The sequence below is a fragment of the Pseudonaja textilis genome, chromosome 5 (genome assembly GCF_049901715.1).
Source record: "Pseudonaja textilis isolate UNSWEBS1 chromosome 5, rPseTex1.2, whole genome shotgun sequence".
NCBI lineage: Eukaryota > Metazoa > Chordata > Lepidosauria > Squamata > Elapidae > Pseudonaja > Pseudonaja textilis.
The window spans coordinates 59,958,959-59,979,693 of NC_141994.1; the positions used below are offsets into that span (position 1 = coordinate 59,958,959).

Consider the following 20,735-nt stretch of genomic DNA (forward strand, 5'->3'; position numbering starts at 1 on the left):
TTCTGCTTTCTCCATAATGTATTTTACATGGTGTCTTGCAACAGCTTTCTTTTGGCTGGCACTTTCCCCAAAAATGGGGCACATATTTAATAGGTAACTACTTAGGAAAATCACATTATGGGAGGAGCCATCTTGCAATATTGACAGGATCTTGTTAGGTGCCATCCTCAGAGATACCTAACCTAATATTTAGCTTCTCTAAAGTGAAAGGGAGTCATCATCTAATCTTTACCTTCAGGTGGCTGTCTGGTACATCCGGCAACTGAAGGTAGAGTAGTAATTATTGCCTGAAATGCTTTTCATTCCTCTAAAAATAAGTTGATGTTCTGAAGGCTTTATAGTCTTTATTACATTATTGTATAAAGTTCTTGGTAGGAGATATTCCAATAAAACACCTTTGTTTGATTTTGGTAAGAAATTAGTGAAAGGACATTTGGTAATATTTATGCTAGTTGAACATATGAAGGATTATCATATCAATACTAGTGCATCCAATGAAAAAAGCACATGAATCAATTAGATAAAATTCTACAAGAAATGGAAAAGGAAATGATCTCAAGAATATATAATTTTCGACTAGATTTTAAAATGGAAGGTGAGGTGGTCAAAGAGGCAATGGTGGTATGGGCAAAAAACATTGGCCATAATATAGACCTGGAAAATTGGGAGAGAATGTGGGGATTAAATTACAAATTAATTACATCTACAGCATACATGGAAAATCAATATGGAAAAAGGACATGAATTGCTGATAGCCACTATTGGAGAAAAAGAAGCTCCTTAGGCTAAGATTTTTACTTACTCCCAAAATTCAATGACAGGAGAGGTGGCATTTTCCACTGTCACATTTAGAGAGGCATTCTTCTGGAATTCCACACAGTTCTCTATAAAGTAAACCACACAAACTTTTAATGCATCCAATAAAATATGCTATGGGGTACAATCAATCATCTTTAGGAAAAGGAAGCAATAGAATTGCAAAACCTTAAGTTGGGGTAGGAACACGTTTTATGTGAAGGGTCTTATGCCAATGGAAGATAGAACCAGAACCAAAAGAAAGGAAGACTTGTTCTTCTCATACTTCCTTTTTCCCAACCAGAGAACAAATGAGGAATAGAGCTTTTTCAGTTTAGTCAAAGATTGTATCAAATCAGCTTTTTTAAACCCACAAATTTGTTCCTGCTGCTGAAAAGATACTCAAAAATTGAGTCCATTTCAGTCATGGCTATATTCCTATCTAAGAATACAGTTCTCTTCATCTGTGGAAAAGATAGGTTTTGTTTAATAAGGCTTTTTAAAACCAAAACCTGATTTATTTATTTTTTTTGTCCTTAGGTTTCAGAAACATATGTCCTGTCCTCTTGCAGAAAGAGATTTTGTTTTTGTTTCTTACCACAGAAAGTTGCCAGAGAAACTGATCCTGTGGCTGTTTTAATTTTGATTCTTGCATGGAGCAGGTATGATTTAGGTCCCTTCAAACTCTGTTCTATGAAAATCAAATGATAGCTATTCTGTCTGTGCAACTCTCTAAATAGCAACAAGGTTTTGGTGTATTTTGTAAACAGATTTCTTTCACATTTCTCATAAACATTATTTTCTTTTATAACAGGGATTATACAAAGAGGTGAGGTGGGAGATTAAGGAAATCAATAATGAGTGGAAGCATGAAAGGCAAATGCAACAGAACATGAAATAATGTCAGTGGCCATTGATTTAAGGGAGAAAAAAAGATTCTGTTCGGAGAAAGAGTAGCTAATGCCCTGTAGAAGGACATAAACATTACCTGTATTCCATTCGTGATCACAGCTGCCCCACGGGAGGTCTATGGTGAACGAACTGAAGAGGTAAAACAAGGCCCAAGCCAGGACAATAATATAATAGAAATTAAGGAGTACCACAATCACTTGAGAAGCATACCCAATCCCTACAGAGAGAAAAAATAAACCAGGAAGCAAAATTACATGTTAAAAACAAATTAATGAGACCTTCTTGAACAAAGTATATAGCAAGATCCCATCCTAACCTCCAGCGGGCTTAACAGTTGGAAGGAAAGAATGGTTGAAATGAAGATACTTATGACCGTCACAGCATCTCCATGGTCACATATCAAAAATCAGGCACTTGGCAACCAACATGACATTTGCAGCATCCTAGAGTCATGTGATATCTATTTGTGATCTTTCCAACTGGCTTTGGACAAGCAGAGTCAATGCAGGAAACTGGATTCACTTAACAATCATATGATTTACTTAACAACTGCAGTGATTCACTTAAGAACCATGGCAAAAAAGCTGGGAAAATTGGGTATGACTCATGTAACAACTGCCTTATTTAGTAACTGAAATCCTGGTCCCAATTGTGAAGATAAGATGAAGTCTAGCTGTACATTTGTTTCAGTGGTGGTATTCAACCGATTTGGCCCAGTTCTGGCAAGCCGGTAGGAGTGATGAGCAGTGGACACCAAACCAGTTCTCTCCACCACTCTGCTGTTGGGCCCACCCACCAGCCCAGGCTCCCATACTCACCTTTATCCGCTGAATTTGAAGTGCAGCTGCTTTGCGTGGCATAGAATAGTGCCACGCGGCAGCTCCTGAAGCGATCGGTAGAGAGAAGGAGTTGCAGGAGTTAGAACGCCTCTGCACCTGTGCAAAGTGTGCGTTTGGTGCACGTGTGCTCGCAAAGTGTGGGCACACCCACCAAGCCACACCCACCGAACCAGTGGCAACAATATTTGAATCCCACCACTGATTTGTTTCTACAGCCATGTTGGGTTTCAGAAGTAACTGCAGTCATTTCCATTGCTTTGTGTGTGGTAGGTGGCAAAAACAAGACCCAGAACTAAAATTGCTCGAGGTTTTTGTCTAAACATTTTAAATTATCTCTACCAGATTTTACTGTATATTCAGCCTTTTTTTTTTTTAAGATTAAGGTGTTTGAGTTATTTTAATCAAACAGCAAGAATAGCAATTCCTGGGATAATAAGCAGCATCCAATTAGTAACCTTTGAGTTCCAATTAGAAGCAGAGTTTGCAACAATGCTGCTAGACCTTTGGGATCCAAATGACATTCTAGAATTGGGGAGAGGATGGTAGTCTTTTTTTTTTTCCCTTACTGAAGTTGCATATTTTGAAGTTACAGAAGAAATTAATATTTGTTCACAAGAGCTTGTTGATTTGTTTACTTTATCCCCCAGGTAGATTTTTGTCCTGAGAACATACGGGATATTCCCACAGAGCCTATCTCAATTATTATTTTTAAGACACTCTCAAAAGTTCTAATTTGCTGTATACCAGGGGTCCCCAATTCCCAGTCCATGGAATGGCATCAGTTTGTGGCATGCCAGCAACTGCACTGTGCAAACAAGTGAAGCCCTATGTGTGGTATGCAAGCAGCATGCAAAACCACAGCTCACACAAATCAAAGAAATTATAGTAAAATCAATAAAGTGGTAAGTGTAGTGAGGTGAAAGTTATCCTGTTCCCTCACCAAAGGCTTGGAGAAGAACCAGATCTTCATGACTCTTAAACAACAGTCAAGAGGGGATCGTTCATATAAAGTTGCATTCAGTCAACCAGCTTGGTCCATAAGTGTAGGAGATAGCCAGGCTGAGCCTGAGGGAGGGATCAAATATGTCATCTGTCATGAGTTCCTTTATACCCACAAAATGTAGCAATCCAGCCTACCTTGAATTCCTTTGACTCTTATCTACCACCAATTTGCTTTGTCCTTAGTAGTTCAGATTCTTGTAGAGAACTTAAATTTGCAATAGATCTTTACACACATTTGAATTGCCTGGATCTTCTGATTCTTCTGGCGCTTGACAATAAGATTTGACATACCTTCAAAAAGAGGGCATAACTTCCGCCAGGAAGTGACTCCTCCCTGACTGGTATATTGTCCCAGGGCTGTCTCCAGGAAAAACACTGGAATTCCACAGGTGAAAAGGAAGATGAGGTAGGGAATGAAGAAGGCTCCTACACATTCAGAAAAAAGAGAGAGGTGGCCAGACATTAAAGAGACATTCTACAACAGTGTTTCTCAACCTTTAGCAACATTAAAGATGTGTGGACTTCAACTCCCAGAATTCCTCAACCAGCATGGCTGCTTGGGGAACTCTCTGGGAGTTGAAGCCCACACATCTTAAAATTGCTAAAGTTGAGAAACACTTTTCTGTAACTTGCAATGCTACCATAAGCCTTACTGAAATCCCACTGAGCTTTGTATGGCTTCCTTCCATCTAATTAAATATTGGATAGTAACCTTTGGGGGGAGGAGTGTTATGATAGCAATAAGTTCTGTATAAGAGTGGTAGAAGTTTCATGAGAGATGATGATTTGTGCAGTAATACAAAGCAATTGTGCTGAATTACAATGCTTCTGTTAATTGTAATACCTGACACCTTGAGAGCACTCTGGTGTGTTCAAAATGCTTTGCAAATGTAGTAATGCTTAGAGCAGCCTCCAGAGGCTAACTCGAGTACAGTTTGGAATATTTTGACTATATTTCATTCCTGCTACAAAAGGAAACTGTATTTGAAACTCTAGTGAATCAGCCTCCAAAGGACTGACTGTAGCATACCTCACTTTCATAAAAAGATAACTACCCACAACCCATAAGCAAAATATAATCCCTCTTTATGAATGGTATGAAAGCTGTAATCTTAATGCAGCATTTTGTATCTTGGCTATCAATAGCAAATATGAATGTTGGCCTGAAAAACCTCAAGGAATCTCAGAAGTACATGATTTGTTTTATTTTTAGTGTTCTTGCTTCACACAAAATAGGGGATCAATATAATAATTTTCCCTGTCTGACTCTAGGAGGTAGTACTTATCTCTGTTTCCTATCCAAAGGAGCCAGCAATGCCCAAAGATGCTTCAATGGTCATGTGGCCGACATGATGTCATGCCCCTGGTGGAGATTGACTCTGATGGAGAGGAGGAACAGCTGACAGGAAGTGGAAGTGTGGCTCTGGAGGTTGCGGGGGAGGCTGGGGAAGGGCAGAGGCTGGCTGGGCAGTCAGAGGAGGACCCAGGCCCATCCCCTCTCCATCCTGGGGCATGCAGGGAGGAGAGGATAAGGGAGAGATGTGGTCCACTGGGGAGGAAAGGGCCTTGATCCTCTTCATGGGGTGCAGCTGTGACAACTGGATAAGAGAATGGGCATGTGTACAGGCGAGTGCTGGAAACAAATCATGTAAATATCTGTAGTTTATAGTTCCTCTCTGAGTTTGGCGTCCTTCCCAGTGTGTGTTCTAATATCTGTGGACATCTTCAAGCCATTATCTTGCCTGGTTTGTGTTATTTTTTACTCTTTATAATTTAAACGGCATTTTCTCCTTCTTGTAACTGCTTGTATGGGAGTTTTTTATCTCCAGTTAAGGATATTGGAGCTTGGAAGCAAAGTGAAGGAATAAAAGGGGCTTCACCTGTTTTTTGTGACTTTTTGTATTTTGTATCCCACCCTGGGTCATCACACATGACTATATGCCAAGGCACACAGAATGCTCATATCTTCCCATCAAAATGGTACCTATTTATCTACTCGCATTTGCATGTTTTTGAACTGCTAGGTGGGCAGGAGCTGGGGCAAGAACAGGAGCTCATCCAGTCACACCCAGGTACTTGGGTCTCAAACAGCCAATTTTCCAGTCAATAAGCTTAGCATCTTAACTGCTAGGCACCTGTGCCCCCTGCTCTTGCTTTCAAACTTTCATGTAAAAGTCAATCTGTTAGGAAAATAAATGAAACTAAAGATAACAGGATCATAAAATCATGGTGTCTACCCTTTGGAATATCATGCCATCAGAGATTCAATTGTCCCTCACCCTGTCAGCCTTTCACGGGGCCTTAAAAGCTTGGTTTGTCATCAGGTGTGGGGATCTAGATGTGTGGCAGTAGTTAATAATGTACCAATGACAAATACAATATTAATAAACAACAAATAGGAAAAGAAGAGAAAGTTATGGTTATCTAATGAGCTGTTGTACATTTCAAATTTGTCTTTGAAAGGTTTTCTATATCACAAGTCAGAACCCTAGATTTTTGCGTATAATAAGTTGTTTAGTTTAGTTTAGTTTATTGTCATTGCACCTCATACAATGAAATCAAACAACACCTTCAGTGCACATCATGACCATGAAAATAAACACGAACACGCATCCTTCACACTCCACACATTGAATTGAAAACCCCTGACATTGCACCAACACTGCACTATACAGCATAATTCAAAAGAGCTACTGCCCTGGGATAGAAGCTGTTTTTCAGCCTATTTGTCCTTGTTTTTATTATTCTGTACCATCTGCCAGATGGTAATAATTCAAAAAAAAGGTTCCCAGGATGAGATGGATCTTTGAGAATACTTTGAACTTTCTTAAGGCAGCAGGAGTTATAAAGCTCTTCCAAAGAGGGGAGAGGGCAACCAATGATCTTCTGGGCAATGACGTTAACCCTCTGGAGTGCTTTCCTATCTGCCACTGTGCAATTGGCAAACCATACAGAGGTGCAGTAAGTTAAGATACTCTCTATGGTGCAGCGGTAGAAGGTTACCAGCAGTTTCTCATTCAGTTGTTTTTTTCTGAGAAGTCTCAGGTAATATAATCTCTGCTGGACCCTTTTGACCAGGGCTGCAATGTGAGCATTCCAGGTCAGGTCCTCTTTTAAAAGAACTTGGCATGAATGATGGCATGAACGATGGTGGGGATAGGAAAGGGAATATGTGCTGATCTCCCCCTGTCTCCAAATATTGGACATCTTCCTTCAAGCAAATCCTATGTTTGTGCCAATATTCAATTGTTTGAACCTGACTCCATGAAGATTTGGTTAGTTCAAATGTTTGGATCAACTGGATAAATCAAATCATGACAGGGCACCCATTGATTGAATCAAATGTGTTCAAATGAATTCAGTTTGATAAATCTAATCAGCAGAAGGGACTCATTTATTGAATCAAATGTGCTTGAGTGAATTTGGTCCAATTCAGACCAATACAGAGATTTTCAGTGCATGTACACAGACATTATGTAAACATGAATCAAATCCAACTGAATTGTTCAGATTTGGTAATCTGGTATAATTTGGTTTTATATTGTTTATTTATTTATTAAAGCCTTGGTGCACGACGGCTCAGCCATTAAAGACTCTGAGCTTGTCAGCTGGAAAGCTCGGCATAACTGGGTGAACTCCTGCTACTCGCCCCAGTTCCTGCCCACCTAGCTGTTCAAAAGCATGCAAAAGCAAGTAGATTAATAGGTACCACTTTGGTGGGATGTTAACAGCTCTCTGTGCACCTTTGGCATATAACCATGCTGGCCATATGACCATGGAAATTATCTTCAGACAATGGTAGCTCCCTTGGCAAAAAACTGAGATGAGCATTTTGCCCTAGAGTCAAACATGGCTGACAGGGAAACCTTTAACTTTAGCAATAGCAATAGCACTTAGACTTACATACTGCTTCACAATGTTTTACAGTACTCTCTAAGTAGTTTACAGAGGCACCATATTGCCCCCAACAATTTTGCTGACTTCGGAAGGATGGAAGGTTGAATCAACCTTGAGCCTGGGGAGATTTGAACTGCCAAATTGCAGGCAGCCAGCAGGCAGCAGAAGTAGCCTGCAATACTGCATTCTAACCACTGCACCACCACGGCTCTTACATATTTACCTTACTTATTAAAGATCTAGCCTGATTTCTGTGAGAAGCTCAAGGCTTCTCCCCCATCCTGATCTGCATCAAAATTCTATTTGAACTTCAAATTGGACCTGATTTACTCACCCCTAATACAGTATATACCCTATTGTTTTCAATAGCCCACTGGGGGGAGCTATATTTCTCTCCCCTTCTGCCACTACATTCTCTGGTTCTGAATCTGGGCATGAAGTCTATGAGAAACTATTAGGAGACTGATGAAAAACTTATTAGTAAGAAAAACTGTTCAGTAGACTCAAAACCAAGACACACAGAGAGGAACTTCCTTCATAGAAGCTGTGGGGGAAGCAAATCCAAAACTAAGAACATTCCAGGTTTATACAAACAAAACTAAAAAAAAAAGAACCCACTTTTTAAATTCCACCTGAAAGCGTGAGAGAAAGAGCAAACAAAAAAAAAACAAAAAAGAGGCCCGTGTGAAACTAGCTAATCCACTTCATGCTGTTAGGATGGGAAAGCGGTTTAGGTAGGTCTGTGAAGCAAATCCAAGCAAATTCGGGCCAGAAATCAAAATCCATTTACACAGTCTTCTTGTTTGCCCAAGCTTCCAGAAAGTCAGATTAAAGGTAGACTTGTAAAAAACAAAACAGGGAAAACAATTCCCTAGTCATTCCCCGAATTCTAAACTGACCCCCAAAACTCTCTCTCTCTCTCTCCCTCCCTCCCTTCTTTTCTCTCTCTCTCTCTGTATACACACACATCCAAGAAGGAATTTAAACATGTATATATTTCAAAACTGTAACAGATTTCTTCACAGTAGAAAAGAAAACGGTTCATTATTCTTCTGAGTGAAAATCCCACTCAAAATAGTTGCTGCAACTGTTACCTCAACAGAGCTGGTGGAGATGAACATCTCTGCTGCTCAGCTGCAAATAATTTCACCTTTCAGGACCGAAAATATTTTTTGGCTTCATTCTTTTATGCCACAAATAGAGCCACAGACAGGCCCTTTCTCTTTTTAAAAAAATAAGTGTTGATTTTTACTCCCAGGGTGTTGGGGAAAAGAAGACACACTCATGTAAGATTTCCTCAGAAGGAGCACTTTATTAGGAGAGAAAGTGCAGTTTCCCAAGTTGCAAACTCCCAAAATAAATAGTTATTCAAAAATTAATACTGTTCTTCCAACATCTTTTGTTAAACAGGTGGATGAGCTACTGTTTGTACTGGTTAGCTGGGATCAATGTTGTCTTTTTGGTGCCAATGGACACCATCAGAACTCTCCTTTCCAAACCTGGTATCTTTTAGATATATTGACTGTGAGAGTTGATACCTCTAGAAGTCCAAACACATCTAGAAGTCAGAAGATAAGAAAGGATGATTGGATTGGGTAAACAATGTTGGGCTATATTTCAACAATTGCATTGCAATTTGTTATAGGCCTCATTCCATTCAAATAATAGGCAGGCTGGAGTATGTGTGAATGCAGCCAATCAACAGGTGTTTCCTTCTCTTCCCATTATTTGTTTTTTATATTTTATTTATTTGTATCCTGCCTTTACCATTTTTACAAATAACTCAAGGCAGCAAAGGCAGATAGCCACGCCTCTCTCCTCCTATTTTCCCCATAACAACAATCCTTTGAAATGCATTGGACTGAGAGAGAGAGAGAGAGTCACTGGCCTAAAGTCACCCAGCTGGCTTTCATGGTGTAGGAAGTTAGCACCCACTCCTCTCCTAGAAAAATGAAATATCCTGGAAAATATTAAAAAGACAGAATATTTCCCCTAAAAAGAATAGAAACTCAGAAGCAGAAACACACCTCAGAAGTAGAAGCTCATCCCCACCTTTGTTAATGGGTGGGCCATTAAGGCCTGAGCCAGAATACTTTACATATCAAAGATCTCCAGGTAAAACTGTAGCAATTGCCCAAAGCCCTTTCAATGCATCATCATCCAGCAAGGCTCAACCAAGCCTGGAACTCAGGATAGCCTACAGAGTTGCCCCTGCCTGGCCTCATGGGGGTCTGACAACCAATCAGAATACAAGCTCCAATTCAAATCCCAACAAAGGTTATAAAACCAGGGGTGGGATTCAAATTTTTTAACAACTGGTTCTGTGGGCATGGCTTAGGTGGTGGGCATGACTAGGTGGATGTGGCTTGGTGGTCATGTTATTGGCTGGGCGTGGCCAACTCAATATCACTCACATCGAGGCACACATCTCCTCACCTAGCCTCTCATGACTGTGGGGATGCTGCAACAGTCATAAATGTGAAAAATGGTCATAAGTCACTTTTTTCAGTGCCATTGTAACTTTGAATGGTCACTCCACACAAGCAAAGTTCCAGCAAAGGAGGGGGAAAACAACTCCAGAGAAGTTCCTGAGACAGGAAGTCTAGTCCTGCCAAGAATGTAATAAGGGTTAACGGAGAGGCAGTTTCTGTAAACAACACCAGAATGTTTCCTTCCTGCCTTCCTTACAGGATTAGGCCAGTAATTTTTTCTAACAACCAGTTCTCCAAACTGCTTAGAATGTTAACAACCAGTTCTAGCGAATAGGTGTGAACTGGTAGAATCCCACCCCTGTATAAAACCCTGGCACTCTCAGCATCTCAGCCCTTTCTTGATCTTTTCCTTCATCTTGAAGCATGTGATCATCCTTTTCACTTTGGAGCTTCAGGACATGTGGTTCTGTCCACCATTAAACCTTCCAAACTGCCTCCATGTTTCCAGTGTCTTTTTCCGCACTTGGAACTGGACCCAGAAGGATCTTTCTTCCAATAATGGCTAAGGCACAACTAGAAATCACAGTCTCCCAGTTTCTCGCCTGGTGCCTTAACCACAAGGCTCCACTGGCTCTATTATAACTTATTGCTATTGATATAAACCATAACATTCACCTAGAATTGATAAAAACCATAATAATGCCTGTTTTTTAATTTTCATTAATTTGTATTTCTTTTCCAAAGTAGCAGTTGAAAAGGACTCATTATTTCACAACTCGGTTGCTCCGTATTCTAGCATTTTTCCAATGTTGCCTAATTTTTAATTTGGCTGTTAAGTTTAAATAAATAATGAGTACTTTATTTTTAAGCTCATGATTTGATTGTGTAAATAAATACAGTAAACCTAGCTCTGGGGATATTATGCCCCTTTTTTGACAACCTCTTCAACATTTTGATATTAGATATAAATAATCTATAAAAGCCTGTTATTTATACAAGAAGAAAGAAATATTTTTCTATGGCTTGACTGATTTAATTGTGAAGGCTGTCCGTTGGCTAAATTTTCCTATATGCAATCACTTTTTCCATGCCAGCTCCCCACAATCATACATTGAAGACATCTGCTTAGTGTCCAGAATTTAAAGGACAGACAGATAATGAAATATGTAAAATGTCTAGTTCATTGTTAGAAATAGGAAAGGAAGCTATGTGTAGATAAGAAGACTTAGCTCAAATCCGTTTGTAAGAAAATATGCTTACACTTTATTTGGCAGTTAAGGGGGTGGGAGGATGACCTAGATGAATTTTGCAAACCAAAGGAGCTTAAAAACAAGGCAAGTTATAATATATATTATTTTGTCAATACTTTCCTGAAATATACCATCATTTTTTAAAGTGAGCCAGGGTAGCATAGTGATTAGAATGCAGTATTGCTGGCTGACTCTGCTCACTGCAAGGAGCTTGAAGAAGGTTGACTTAGCCTTCCATCCTTTTGAAGTCGGTAAAATGAAGACCCAGATTGTTGGGGGCAATATGCTGACTTTGTAAACTGCTTAGAGAATGTTGTAAAACACTACATAGCAGTATATAAGTCTAAGTGCTATTGCTAAAAAAAAAAACTAGTATACTATGTTAATTTACTACCATCAGATTTCTAGAATTAACTGATAGCATCTGGAATTAATGTCATTAAGTTTAATAGATTTGAAGTTAGCCATCACTGATTCTAATTGTACTGCTCATGAGTCACTTAACCTGAATGTTTCTGTAACATAATAATATTAAAGTACAACATTAAAATCAGGGATGTCCACAAATGTGGTCAAAGCATCCAGATGATGGTCACAATCAAACAACCAAAGGCCTACTAGTTTTTATGCATATTGTGGCAAGTTTCAATCACACTGTTGAGGCTCTCACACTCTGCAGCCCTTTCCCCAATTAAAATAATATTAAAATAAATTGATTAGTATAAACTACTACAGCTGGATAGTAATAAATTATATGACAATTCTAAAAGCTCAAATGCAAGTTTGCATATCCATCAAAAGAACAACGAAATTCTTTATTAACTTTTTAAAAAATGAACACTATCCCTTTTATCCTAATTAAGAAACTATTCCTTGGAAACAAATTGGCAGCCAGCCTAATCTGCATCAACTATGATGGGGAGGGAGGGGATCTTATTCATTTCTCATTGAAAACCCCCTCCAAATCTGTGTTTTGCTCCAAAGCTGCTAATACTTAAGGTGGTGGGGGGCAGCAGTCATAAATTCCCAGCAGAAAAAATGGTATTGTATATTAAAACTCCTGTGAAACATTGTCAGGTTGTTTATGTAAGATTGGATAGAATGGCTATTTTTGATATAATAGTCTGTGGGCAGTTTTAGGAATAGGTATAAAAACACATGCTTGTATTCAGAAGCGAGCTTGGAGGAAAACCAAGTGTCAGAATACATGTTAGAATGTATTTTGTATTCCAGTAACTACAGAATCATTCAGCCAGTAGATGGCAGTGTTTAGTTTGCATCTATGGCTATAATCTATGGCTCTGTTTGTTCTGGGGAGATTTCCTGTTACAGTTACATAGTTGAGGAGTAAACTACATGGTGACTGTATTGTTTGTTTGCTCTGTGGTGCTTTATATAAACAGCAAGAACCAGATATGTGCATAAATACATGACCAATTTAGACAGGAAATGCCTTCCTAAATTGAAGAGCCCCTGCATGTTAAGCCCTGCTAACAGGCCTTACAAAATAGAAAACCACCAAGTTCTGAGAGCACCAAAGACCCACCCTGCAATTCAACCCTGAGCTACAAATATTCTCTTTTATCAGTAGCACAAGCTGCATTGTTAGATTTCCTGCAATGCCCAACACAACATCTCTGTGGGCATTATGGGAAATTTGAATGTTGTCTTAGTGCTGTCCACCATCTGTGGATGGGTCTCTATGCCATTGGGTGTTGTTGGAGCTCTATAACTATACAACTCTAATTTGTGGTAAGTAAATCAAGAAATAAAAATGAAACAAATGTACAGGAGTGGCTGAAGGATAATTCCAGTTATAGTACCCATGGAGGACATTAAGTTTTTTATCGCAATATAATTATCTTAATCTGAAAGAAAGAATTTTCTTCCCATATTCTGGGGTTGAAGCAGAGGTCTTTATAGTTGTGTTAAGTGTCTATGGAGACCCTCAATTATCCAGGTCATGGCTGTCCCAAACGTGGTTTTTCCAGAAGGCAACTGGATTTTCTTGTCTTTTTCTCTTTAAAAATGTTTCGCTTCTCACCTGAACAGCTTCTTTAATTCTGAAGAAGCTTCTTGGATGAGAAGCTAAACATTTTCAAAGGAAAAAAAACAAAACAAATAAGTCCAGTTGCCTTTTGCAAAAGCACCTTTGGGATAGTTGTGTAAAGATTTTTTGTTTTATGTGTACAAAGTTGGAAGACTTCCCAAGTTACATGTGCCCCTGTGGAGTCAGTGTTGTCAGTAGGAAAATCCTGATTCAACTCACTAGTCAACATGGATGAATTTGTCTCAGTTACTGTTACTGTTATTTAACCCAAACTACCTTATAGAGATTAGGTTATGAGGATAAACGAAAGAAGACACCAGAAAGGTGGTGTGTTTAACCTATGCTGATGGATGATGCTTAGACAGAATGATTGCAGTTATGGCTTTATGACTATATAATTGTTTTTATAATATTGTTTACTATGAATATTATATTTTCCTATGTCTTTTAGTACTGTAAACTGCTGATCATTTTGGGATTCTCAATAGAATTGCAATCAATCCATGAAGAAGGTACAATTTAGTCATACTTTTCATTATCAAATTAATTTTGGGGATTAATTTTGAAGGGACAGAGAGCCTTTCCCAACTTTGGTATCTGCAAACATGTGGATTTTAACTCCCAAAATTTTCAGCAAGCATTGCCATAGAACTGCACAGGTAGAGCGGCCCTAGATTTGAAAAGGAGAAGTAAATTGTGGTGGTTAAGACACCAAGTGGTACCAGAGGTGAGGTTTTACTCCATGGAAGCTCTCGGGGTAAATGTTGACCAGTTACAGTGTACTTCAGCTTTTGTTCCGGGAATTAAAGAAAGGAATGTTATGTGTAACAGAAAAAATGAATAATAAATAGGGCACTGAATTTGAATAGGAAACTGAGTAGGTTTATATAAGTTCCTCTTTTCATCCCAAATTACTTTATGAGCAGGAAGGGTTTTAACATTAATTGTTGGCATGTTTGATATTGCTAACATTTATCGTTTCTCTGCCTTTAGATGAGACTGCAGAGTATAAATCAGAATGTAAGAGCTGAAGACTTCAGTTTCAAGCAGACATCATGGCTATAATGTCTCACCTAATGTTGGGATTTGCTTCCTTCTCGCCCATTCCCTACTTTTTGTAAGTATTCGCTCAGTGAAGCATTCAATAGAATTCAAAATCCTTCATACTCTTATGCATCATTTTGATTGGTCCTAATAAAAGTTTTGCTGAACTGTGTCTTCTATGTTTGAATCACTAAGAGGCATATAGTCAAGAAAGGTACCACACACCAATGTAAATAGATCAAAAGCTGAACTTACCACCACCATTTTTGTAACAGAGGTAAGGGAACCGCCAAACATTTCCCAAGCCAATGATTTCTCCTGCCACAGACAGCACGTATTCCAGCTTGTTGTTCCAGTGATCTCGATCTAGTGTCTGATTCCCTGCTTTTTTCTTTGTTTCTCCAGTGAGTTGTGCATGTATTTCTCCATTGATCACTGCCCCAGGAACTCTGTAATCCATTCCACCTTCAAAAGACCAGTGCTGTTTTTTGCCCTCCCGCTGTTATGCTTACAACAATTAAATTCAAGCTGGAAGAAAAGTGAGAAACAACCTCAGGGATCTGCTCAAGAGTTCACAGCCCAGTTGACTTGCTGACAACAGCTGGAAATGTTGATGTTCTTTGTGCACAAGATGTACCCACAGATTTCACCAAGGTAGGAGGTGTTTACTTTGGATTCAAAGAACACTGACAGCTTAATTTTTAAGAGACTTCTTTCAAAATGCTCTGGTTCCTCACAGCGCATCTTTTCAGTCAACGTGTCTTGATATTTTGTACACCACTGGTATTTTATTTACTCTCTTAATTTATTTCTCTTGAACCAACAATCCAGTGACAACACTGCAAACTCTGTTTAGTATAGTCATCCCAAAATTGATAAGTTCAAAATGCATTTTTGGACCATAATGTGTCACTATCTTTACTTTTTCAAATCCATTTTGCAGCCCTCAAATGCCCTCGCTTGGGGTTACCCTAATGTTTGTTATAATATGATTATAACATATTATAATCATATATAGATTATACATAGAGCACTGCACATCAGAACAACTAGACACAAGAGCAGTTTTTTCTCGAGCGCCATCACTCTACTAAACAAATAATTCCCTCAAAACTGTCAAACTATTTACTAAGTCTGCATTACTATTACTATTAATCCTCCCATCCTTCCTTTCACCCATCTTTTCTCACTTATGACTGTATGACTGTAACCTTGTTGCTTGTATCCTAACGATTTTTATTGACTGTTTCCTAGTGTGATTTGATTGCTTATTGTACCCTATGACTATTATTAAGTATTGCACCTTATGATTCTTGACTCTTGATGAATGTATCTTTTCTTTTATGTACACTAAGAGCATATGCACTAAGACAAATTCCTTGTGTGTCCAATCACACTTGGCCAATAAAGAATTCTATTCTATTCTATTCTATTCTATTCTATTCTATTCTATTCTATTCTATTCTATTCTATTCTATTCTATTCTATTTTATTCTGTTCTGTTCTGTTCTGTTCTGTTCTGTTCTGTTCTGTTCTATTCAAGATTAAACCTTTTAGCCTGATTATCCATATTAGCCTGTATTTATATTAAGAACCTCTCTGGAAGCCCAGCTGCTTTAAAAGGAGTTAAATAAGGAGATGTCTTTTCAGTGGTGGCACCCTATCCAAGACTCAAATGCCTTCTTCAATGGTTTCTGTGCACTCATTTTTGTTTTTTTCAACACTAGGCAATGCCTACATTTCCTGATCTTAGCAGGAAACCCTTCCAGTTTTGGTTTTCAAATGCTTTTCAGTGATGTTTTAATGGTATTTTTGATAGTTTTTGCTTTCTATACAGCGGTAGTATTTTTTTTTTGTTTGTTTCAGTATGTTGGAAAGTATCCTGGGGAAAAGACTTAACATTATTTTTTCAACATGTATGAGCCTGTGAAATAAATTGACCATCATGGGAACTACCTAGGAGTTCTTATATGTTCATTCACAAAGCAGAGTCCATTTTATTCTGTTTAAGATGTTTTATTTTTAAGTTAAAATAACCCCTATATCTATAGACAATATGCCATCCCAATCCTCCATCCAATTAAAATGAGACGATGCCAATTTGCTTTCTTTGAGTGTAGATATCTGAGAAGACAAATATATTTACCTATTTTTTCTGGAAAGCTGAATCCCTGATTATACAAAAAGCAATTGGTGGAAACTAATCAAGGAGAGAAGCAACCTAGAACTAACTAAAGAGAAATTTCCTGACAGTTAGAACAATTAATCAGTGGAACAACTTGCCTCCAGAAGTTGTAAATTCTCCAACACTGGAAGTTTTTAAGAGGAGATTGGACAACCATTTGTCTGAAATGGTATAGGGTATCCTACCTAAGCAGGGGGTTGGACTAGAAGACCTCCAAGATCCCTTCCAACTCTGTCATTCTATTCTATTTATAGAAGAGTGTATCATTTTCATTTCATTTATGGTCCCAGACCAATAAAGACCCTATCTTCAATGCATGATGTTTCTTTGACATTCAGCATATGGATTTTATGGCCAGAATACTGCATCTTCCAATAGCACTTTTAATAATTTTTCTTAACTGTAGAGATTAGGGACAGCTTGACTAGAATCAGTTTATCAAAAAGATTGTGGTGACAGCCCATTGTTTACATAGCATTTTGCATCACCACCTTATTTTTAAAAAAGGCCATTTATAATAGTCCTAAACCATGGCCAAGATTTTTATTTTACAGTACTATTATTTATGGTTGAATATTCAATTGGCACATATATTAAAAGCTATTATATGTTAGTTGCAAAACTCCAGATGACCACTGCATGGCACCAAAGTGTTAGTTTTCTAGAAATCTTTGCTAGAGGTTTGTGTTGGGGTGTATGTGTTTTGGTTTTAGAGGCCAGTGTGGAAAGAAGTGGGAATGGGATTGTTCAAAATCCTCAAAGGAGAGTTTTGAAATCATATTGCTTCAATATGTCAGGTTAGTTAGTATCTATATTGCATCTAGCGAATATGCTTGTTTTATATATTGATGCACTGATATTGTCTCCTCTTTCAGGCAGTGAGAAAAATTGTGCATTTTTGTAGAAGCCAGAAAGGCAGTGATGTGTGAATGTTATAGGTCCTGAAGGTCCAATGAAAACCACCAAGAACCTAATCAAATCTGGGGGTTTCAGACTGATTGGTTTTAAGCGGTATAACTAATAAGTGATGAGAGCTGCAGATTAGTCCAAAGTACTGGGACTGTGTACCTGGTTTTATAAACTATACAAATCAGGCAGAAGTCCATTGTAGGTGCTACTCAGCTACTCAAGACTGATGTACGCAAATACAATTTATATTCATTTTGCACAGCGTTCTTGTGCTGTCAAAAGCTGAAGACCCAGGTGGGATAGGATTAGATATATATTGTCAAACAGGATTGAGCTGCATGTACATACTTTTCCCATACATGCATGCCAAGATTGATATATATCCATTTGCTGCCTTTTCACTGGTGGCTTCAGAAGTTTTATGTGGTTCATTAAGGCTAAGTAGAAACTTCCAATATGGTTATGTGCCATGTTTAGAGGAAGAGGGTAATAGTAAAAAATCAGCAAGTCAACCAATGGCTGATTTGCCTTTTTCACAAAGACAATGTGATTTCTTGATTTTGATACAGCATGATACATGGACCTAGAAATTCAAATTCACTAGAAACTCACTAGTGTCAAGTTTCCATTCAAGCTCCTATTTCTAAAATGTAACAGAACACTAAGGTATTTAATTATTTTTTAAAATCTCTTTTGAAATGTTCTCATCAATTTCTCTTTCATCCAAACGTATTAGTTCTGAGGTTCTCAGAAGCTGTTTTCGCTGATAAATGGATTGATCTTTTATGAAAAACAGCATCTTATAAACTCAACAAGTGAGAGGAAGGTAGAAGTGACAGGAATCTGTTCTACAACGCTCTCAACTTGGTGACCTATAGTAAATCACAATTTCTATTTTCCCATTCTGGCATTGCTGATTTATAAGGTTTCATAGGGATATATTGGAAATTGTATTTCAGCAACAGTATTGTTTTAGCCCAGTACAGCTTGGTGGTTGTATCAAATTGGGGGACATCATTTAAACATTACATGGAATCTTTTCAGAAATTTTTAGAGGATGATCTCCACTTTGGAACCATATTCCAAGGTTTAAATATAAATATTTTGAAAATGTTAATTAAGTTCTCCCCAAATCTTAAGTTATCCTACATCATATTGTCTGTCTTTCTCTCTATGTGCAGGTAACTTTAGAAGTACATCAAAGTCTGGTTTGCATCCATGCCTTGACAAATTCATCAGATGCCAAGCAATAAATCATGGGTAAAGAGATCCATGAATCTATCCCTTCTGGAAATCTGGTTAAGAGTAAAGATATCCATCTAAAACATAAATTAAACAGCATGCCATTGGCTGAGGCCCCCCACACCCCTCCATCAGGACCAAAAACCCTTTTGATTAATTTATTCTGTCAGACCAACAATCTCCTTAGTGAAGAAAATCAAGATTCCGATGTCCACTTCTTAAACAAATACTACAGTTCAAACAGCTGCAAAAGTTGAGAAATACTTAGCCAAAGGAAGCACATAGAAATACACTTATTTTACCATAGTTCAGCAACACACACAAACACACCTGTCACTTCATGATTACATACATGTATGCCGCAAAAGAAAAAAAGTATGGAATTCTTTTGTTACCTTAAAAATGAGCTGTCAGGGATCTATCTGGCTGACTGGGGAAATGCGAAAGCAATCATAAAAAAAAGGTGCTGGCTATTTAAAGGATTGAAGGGTGGGAGACCAATTCTGCAATGGTGTAATTCTAGACTCTGCCCAACCCACATTCCTTCCTCCAGACACCCCCCCACCCCCCACAAAAGGGCTGTTCACTAAACTACACAGGATTTCGGATGCTCCTTAATAGAAAAGTTGCTCTCATCTTCCTGGCTGCAATGTTGTTGTTTTGAAAACCCTATGCAGGAATGCAGAAATGTACATCCTAATTTCTCTTCTCCTCTTCAGCCCTGGAAGTAAGATTCTTATGTCCCTGATTTCTAATCACCCAATTATGTATTAAGTATCGATCATAACATATTTAATGGGGAATTATATTGAGAAAGCAAATATTGAAAGCTCAGGGTCACCTAAGAAAAAGCAAAAGGTGTCCATGTGGCAATAGAGATTCAAAAGGGGACAAGCCATTTGTTACTAGTATTCTAAGAAAGCCTATAATAGTTTTAACCTCTCTTCTCAAGGTTGACATGTACAGGTAGTCCTCGATTTATGACAATTGAGCCCAACATTTCTGTTATAAGTGAAACATGTGTTAAGTGAGTTTTGCCCCATTTTATTACCTTTCTGTTCTGATCAAGGCTTCCTGAGACATTAACAAACGCATGTTAGTCCCAAAAAACTTTTTTTTTATTTCAATGGCTGTGAATTTTAGTCATTCACAGCCTGTAATGAGTCTCAAACAGTTTGTAAATAGTCCCACAGAAATCTGCCAGCGTCCTTTGGGATAAGTCTGATAAGCATGCGCCTTTATCTCTCTTGAAATGCTGCCAATGGCTAAATTGCCAATTAGTTGTACAAGGCCAGAGCACAAATGCAACACATAGCTTCAGGTTTCGAACCTACCAGTACGAACAAAGTTGCTTCCTGCAAAGGTTTGTGTCCCTTTGCTCTTCCTTTATGTCTTATGGGAGGGCCACTTATCTCCAAGGCTTACTCCCAAGTTGCCCCTTTTGTCTTAACTGTTCTTGCCTTCTGGCAGCTCTGCGCACGCATGCACTGGTAACAAGCTCCCCCTGTTCCTCTGCCTCGCTGCTGTCAGATTCTGGAGGCTCTGGAGTCAGCACATAATTCCCAGATGGCCCTGGCCCCATCTCTGTATTGGATGCAGAACCTTCATCCGAGTCCTTCCCAGACTCCCGGACTGGCCCATATTCCTCCCCACTGTCCAACTCTGCTGCCAGTTCTGCAGGCTGCCAGCGGACCACAACACTTTCTTGCCACAAATGTTAATGAATCACTGCAGTTGTTATTAAAGTTACGAACATGATTGTTAAGTGAATCTGGCTTCCCCATTGACTTTGCTTGTCAGAAGGTCGCAAAAGGTGATTATATGTCCCTGAAACCTTGCAACTGTCATAAATATGAGTCAGTTGTCAGAGTTCAAAATAACATACCCATAGCAAACAAAACTCTGAGGCAGGCAATTTCCTCAAAGAATAGATTTATTGGATATGTCATATTGGCACAGGCTTGTGGAAAACCGACTCTGAATATTCCCATGGTTTTCCACCTAATTAAAAGTGAACGTTTGTCATTTTCTCAAAACAATCAGTCACATGGTCCAATCAGGAAACTGTCCAGTTGCTAGATGACTCCAGTCTCCTCCTTCCGAGTACCTGCAAGAATGTCCTTGGTTCCCACGAGAAAGTATTTTGTTTTGGCTACAACCCCTCAACTATCTCTATCC

General features: G+C 38.6%; 1 protein-coding gene across 1 annotated transcript in view; it reads right to left on the reverse strand.

Moving 5' to 3' along the window:
* The window catches only part of LOC113434458 (sodium- and chloride-dependent GABA transporter 2-like), an 81,833-nt gene extending 62,778 nt beyond the window's left edge, over positions 1-19,055 (reverse strand). The window contains exons 1-5 of the mRNA XM_026697687.2: positions 18,953-19,055; positions 14,477-14,749; positions 3,840-3,974; positions 1,784-1,924; positions 803-884 (exon numbers count right to left, since the gene is read on the reverse strand). Of these exons, the coding sequence (XP_026553472.1) occupies positions 803-884; positions 1,784-1,924; positions 3,840-3,974; positions 14,477-14,681 (563 nt within the window). The 5' untranslated portion in view covers positions 14,682-14,749; positions 18,953-19,055. The remainder of the gene's footprint in view (positions 1-802; positions 885-1,783; positions 1,925-3,839; positions 3,975-14,476; positions 14,750-18,952) is intronic.
* Between the last annotated feature and the right edge of the window lie 1,680 nt (positions 19,056-20,735).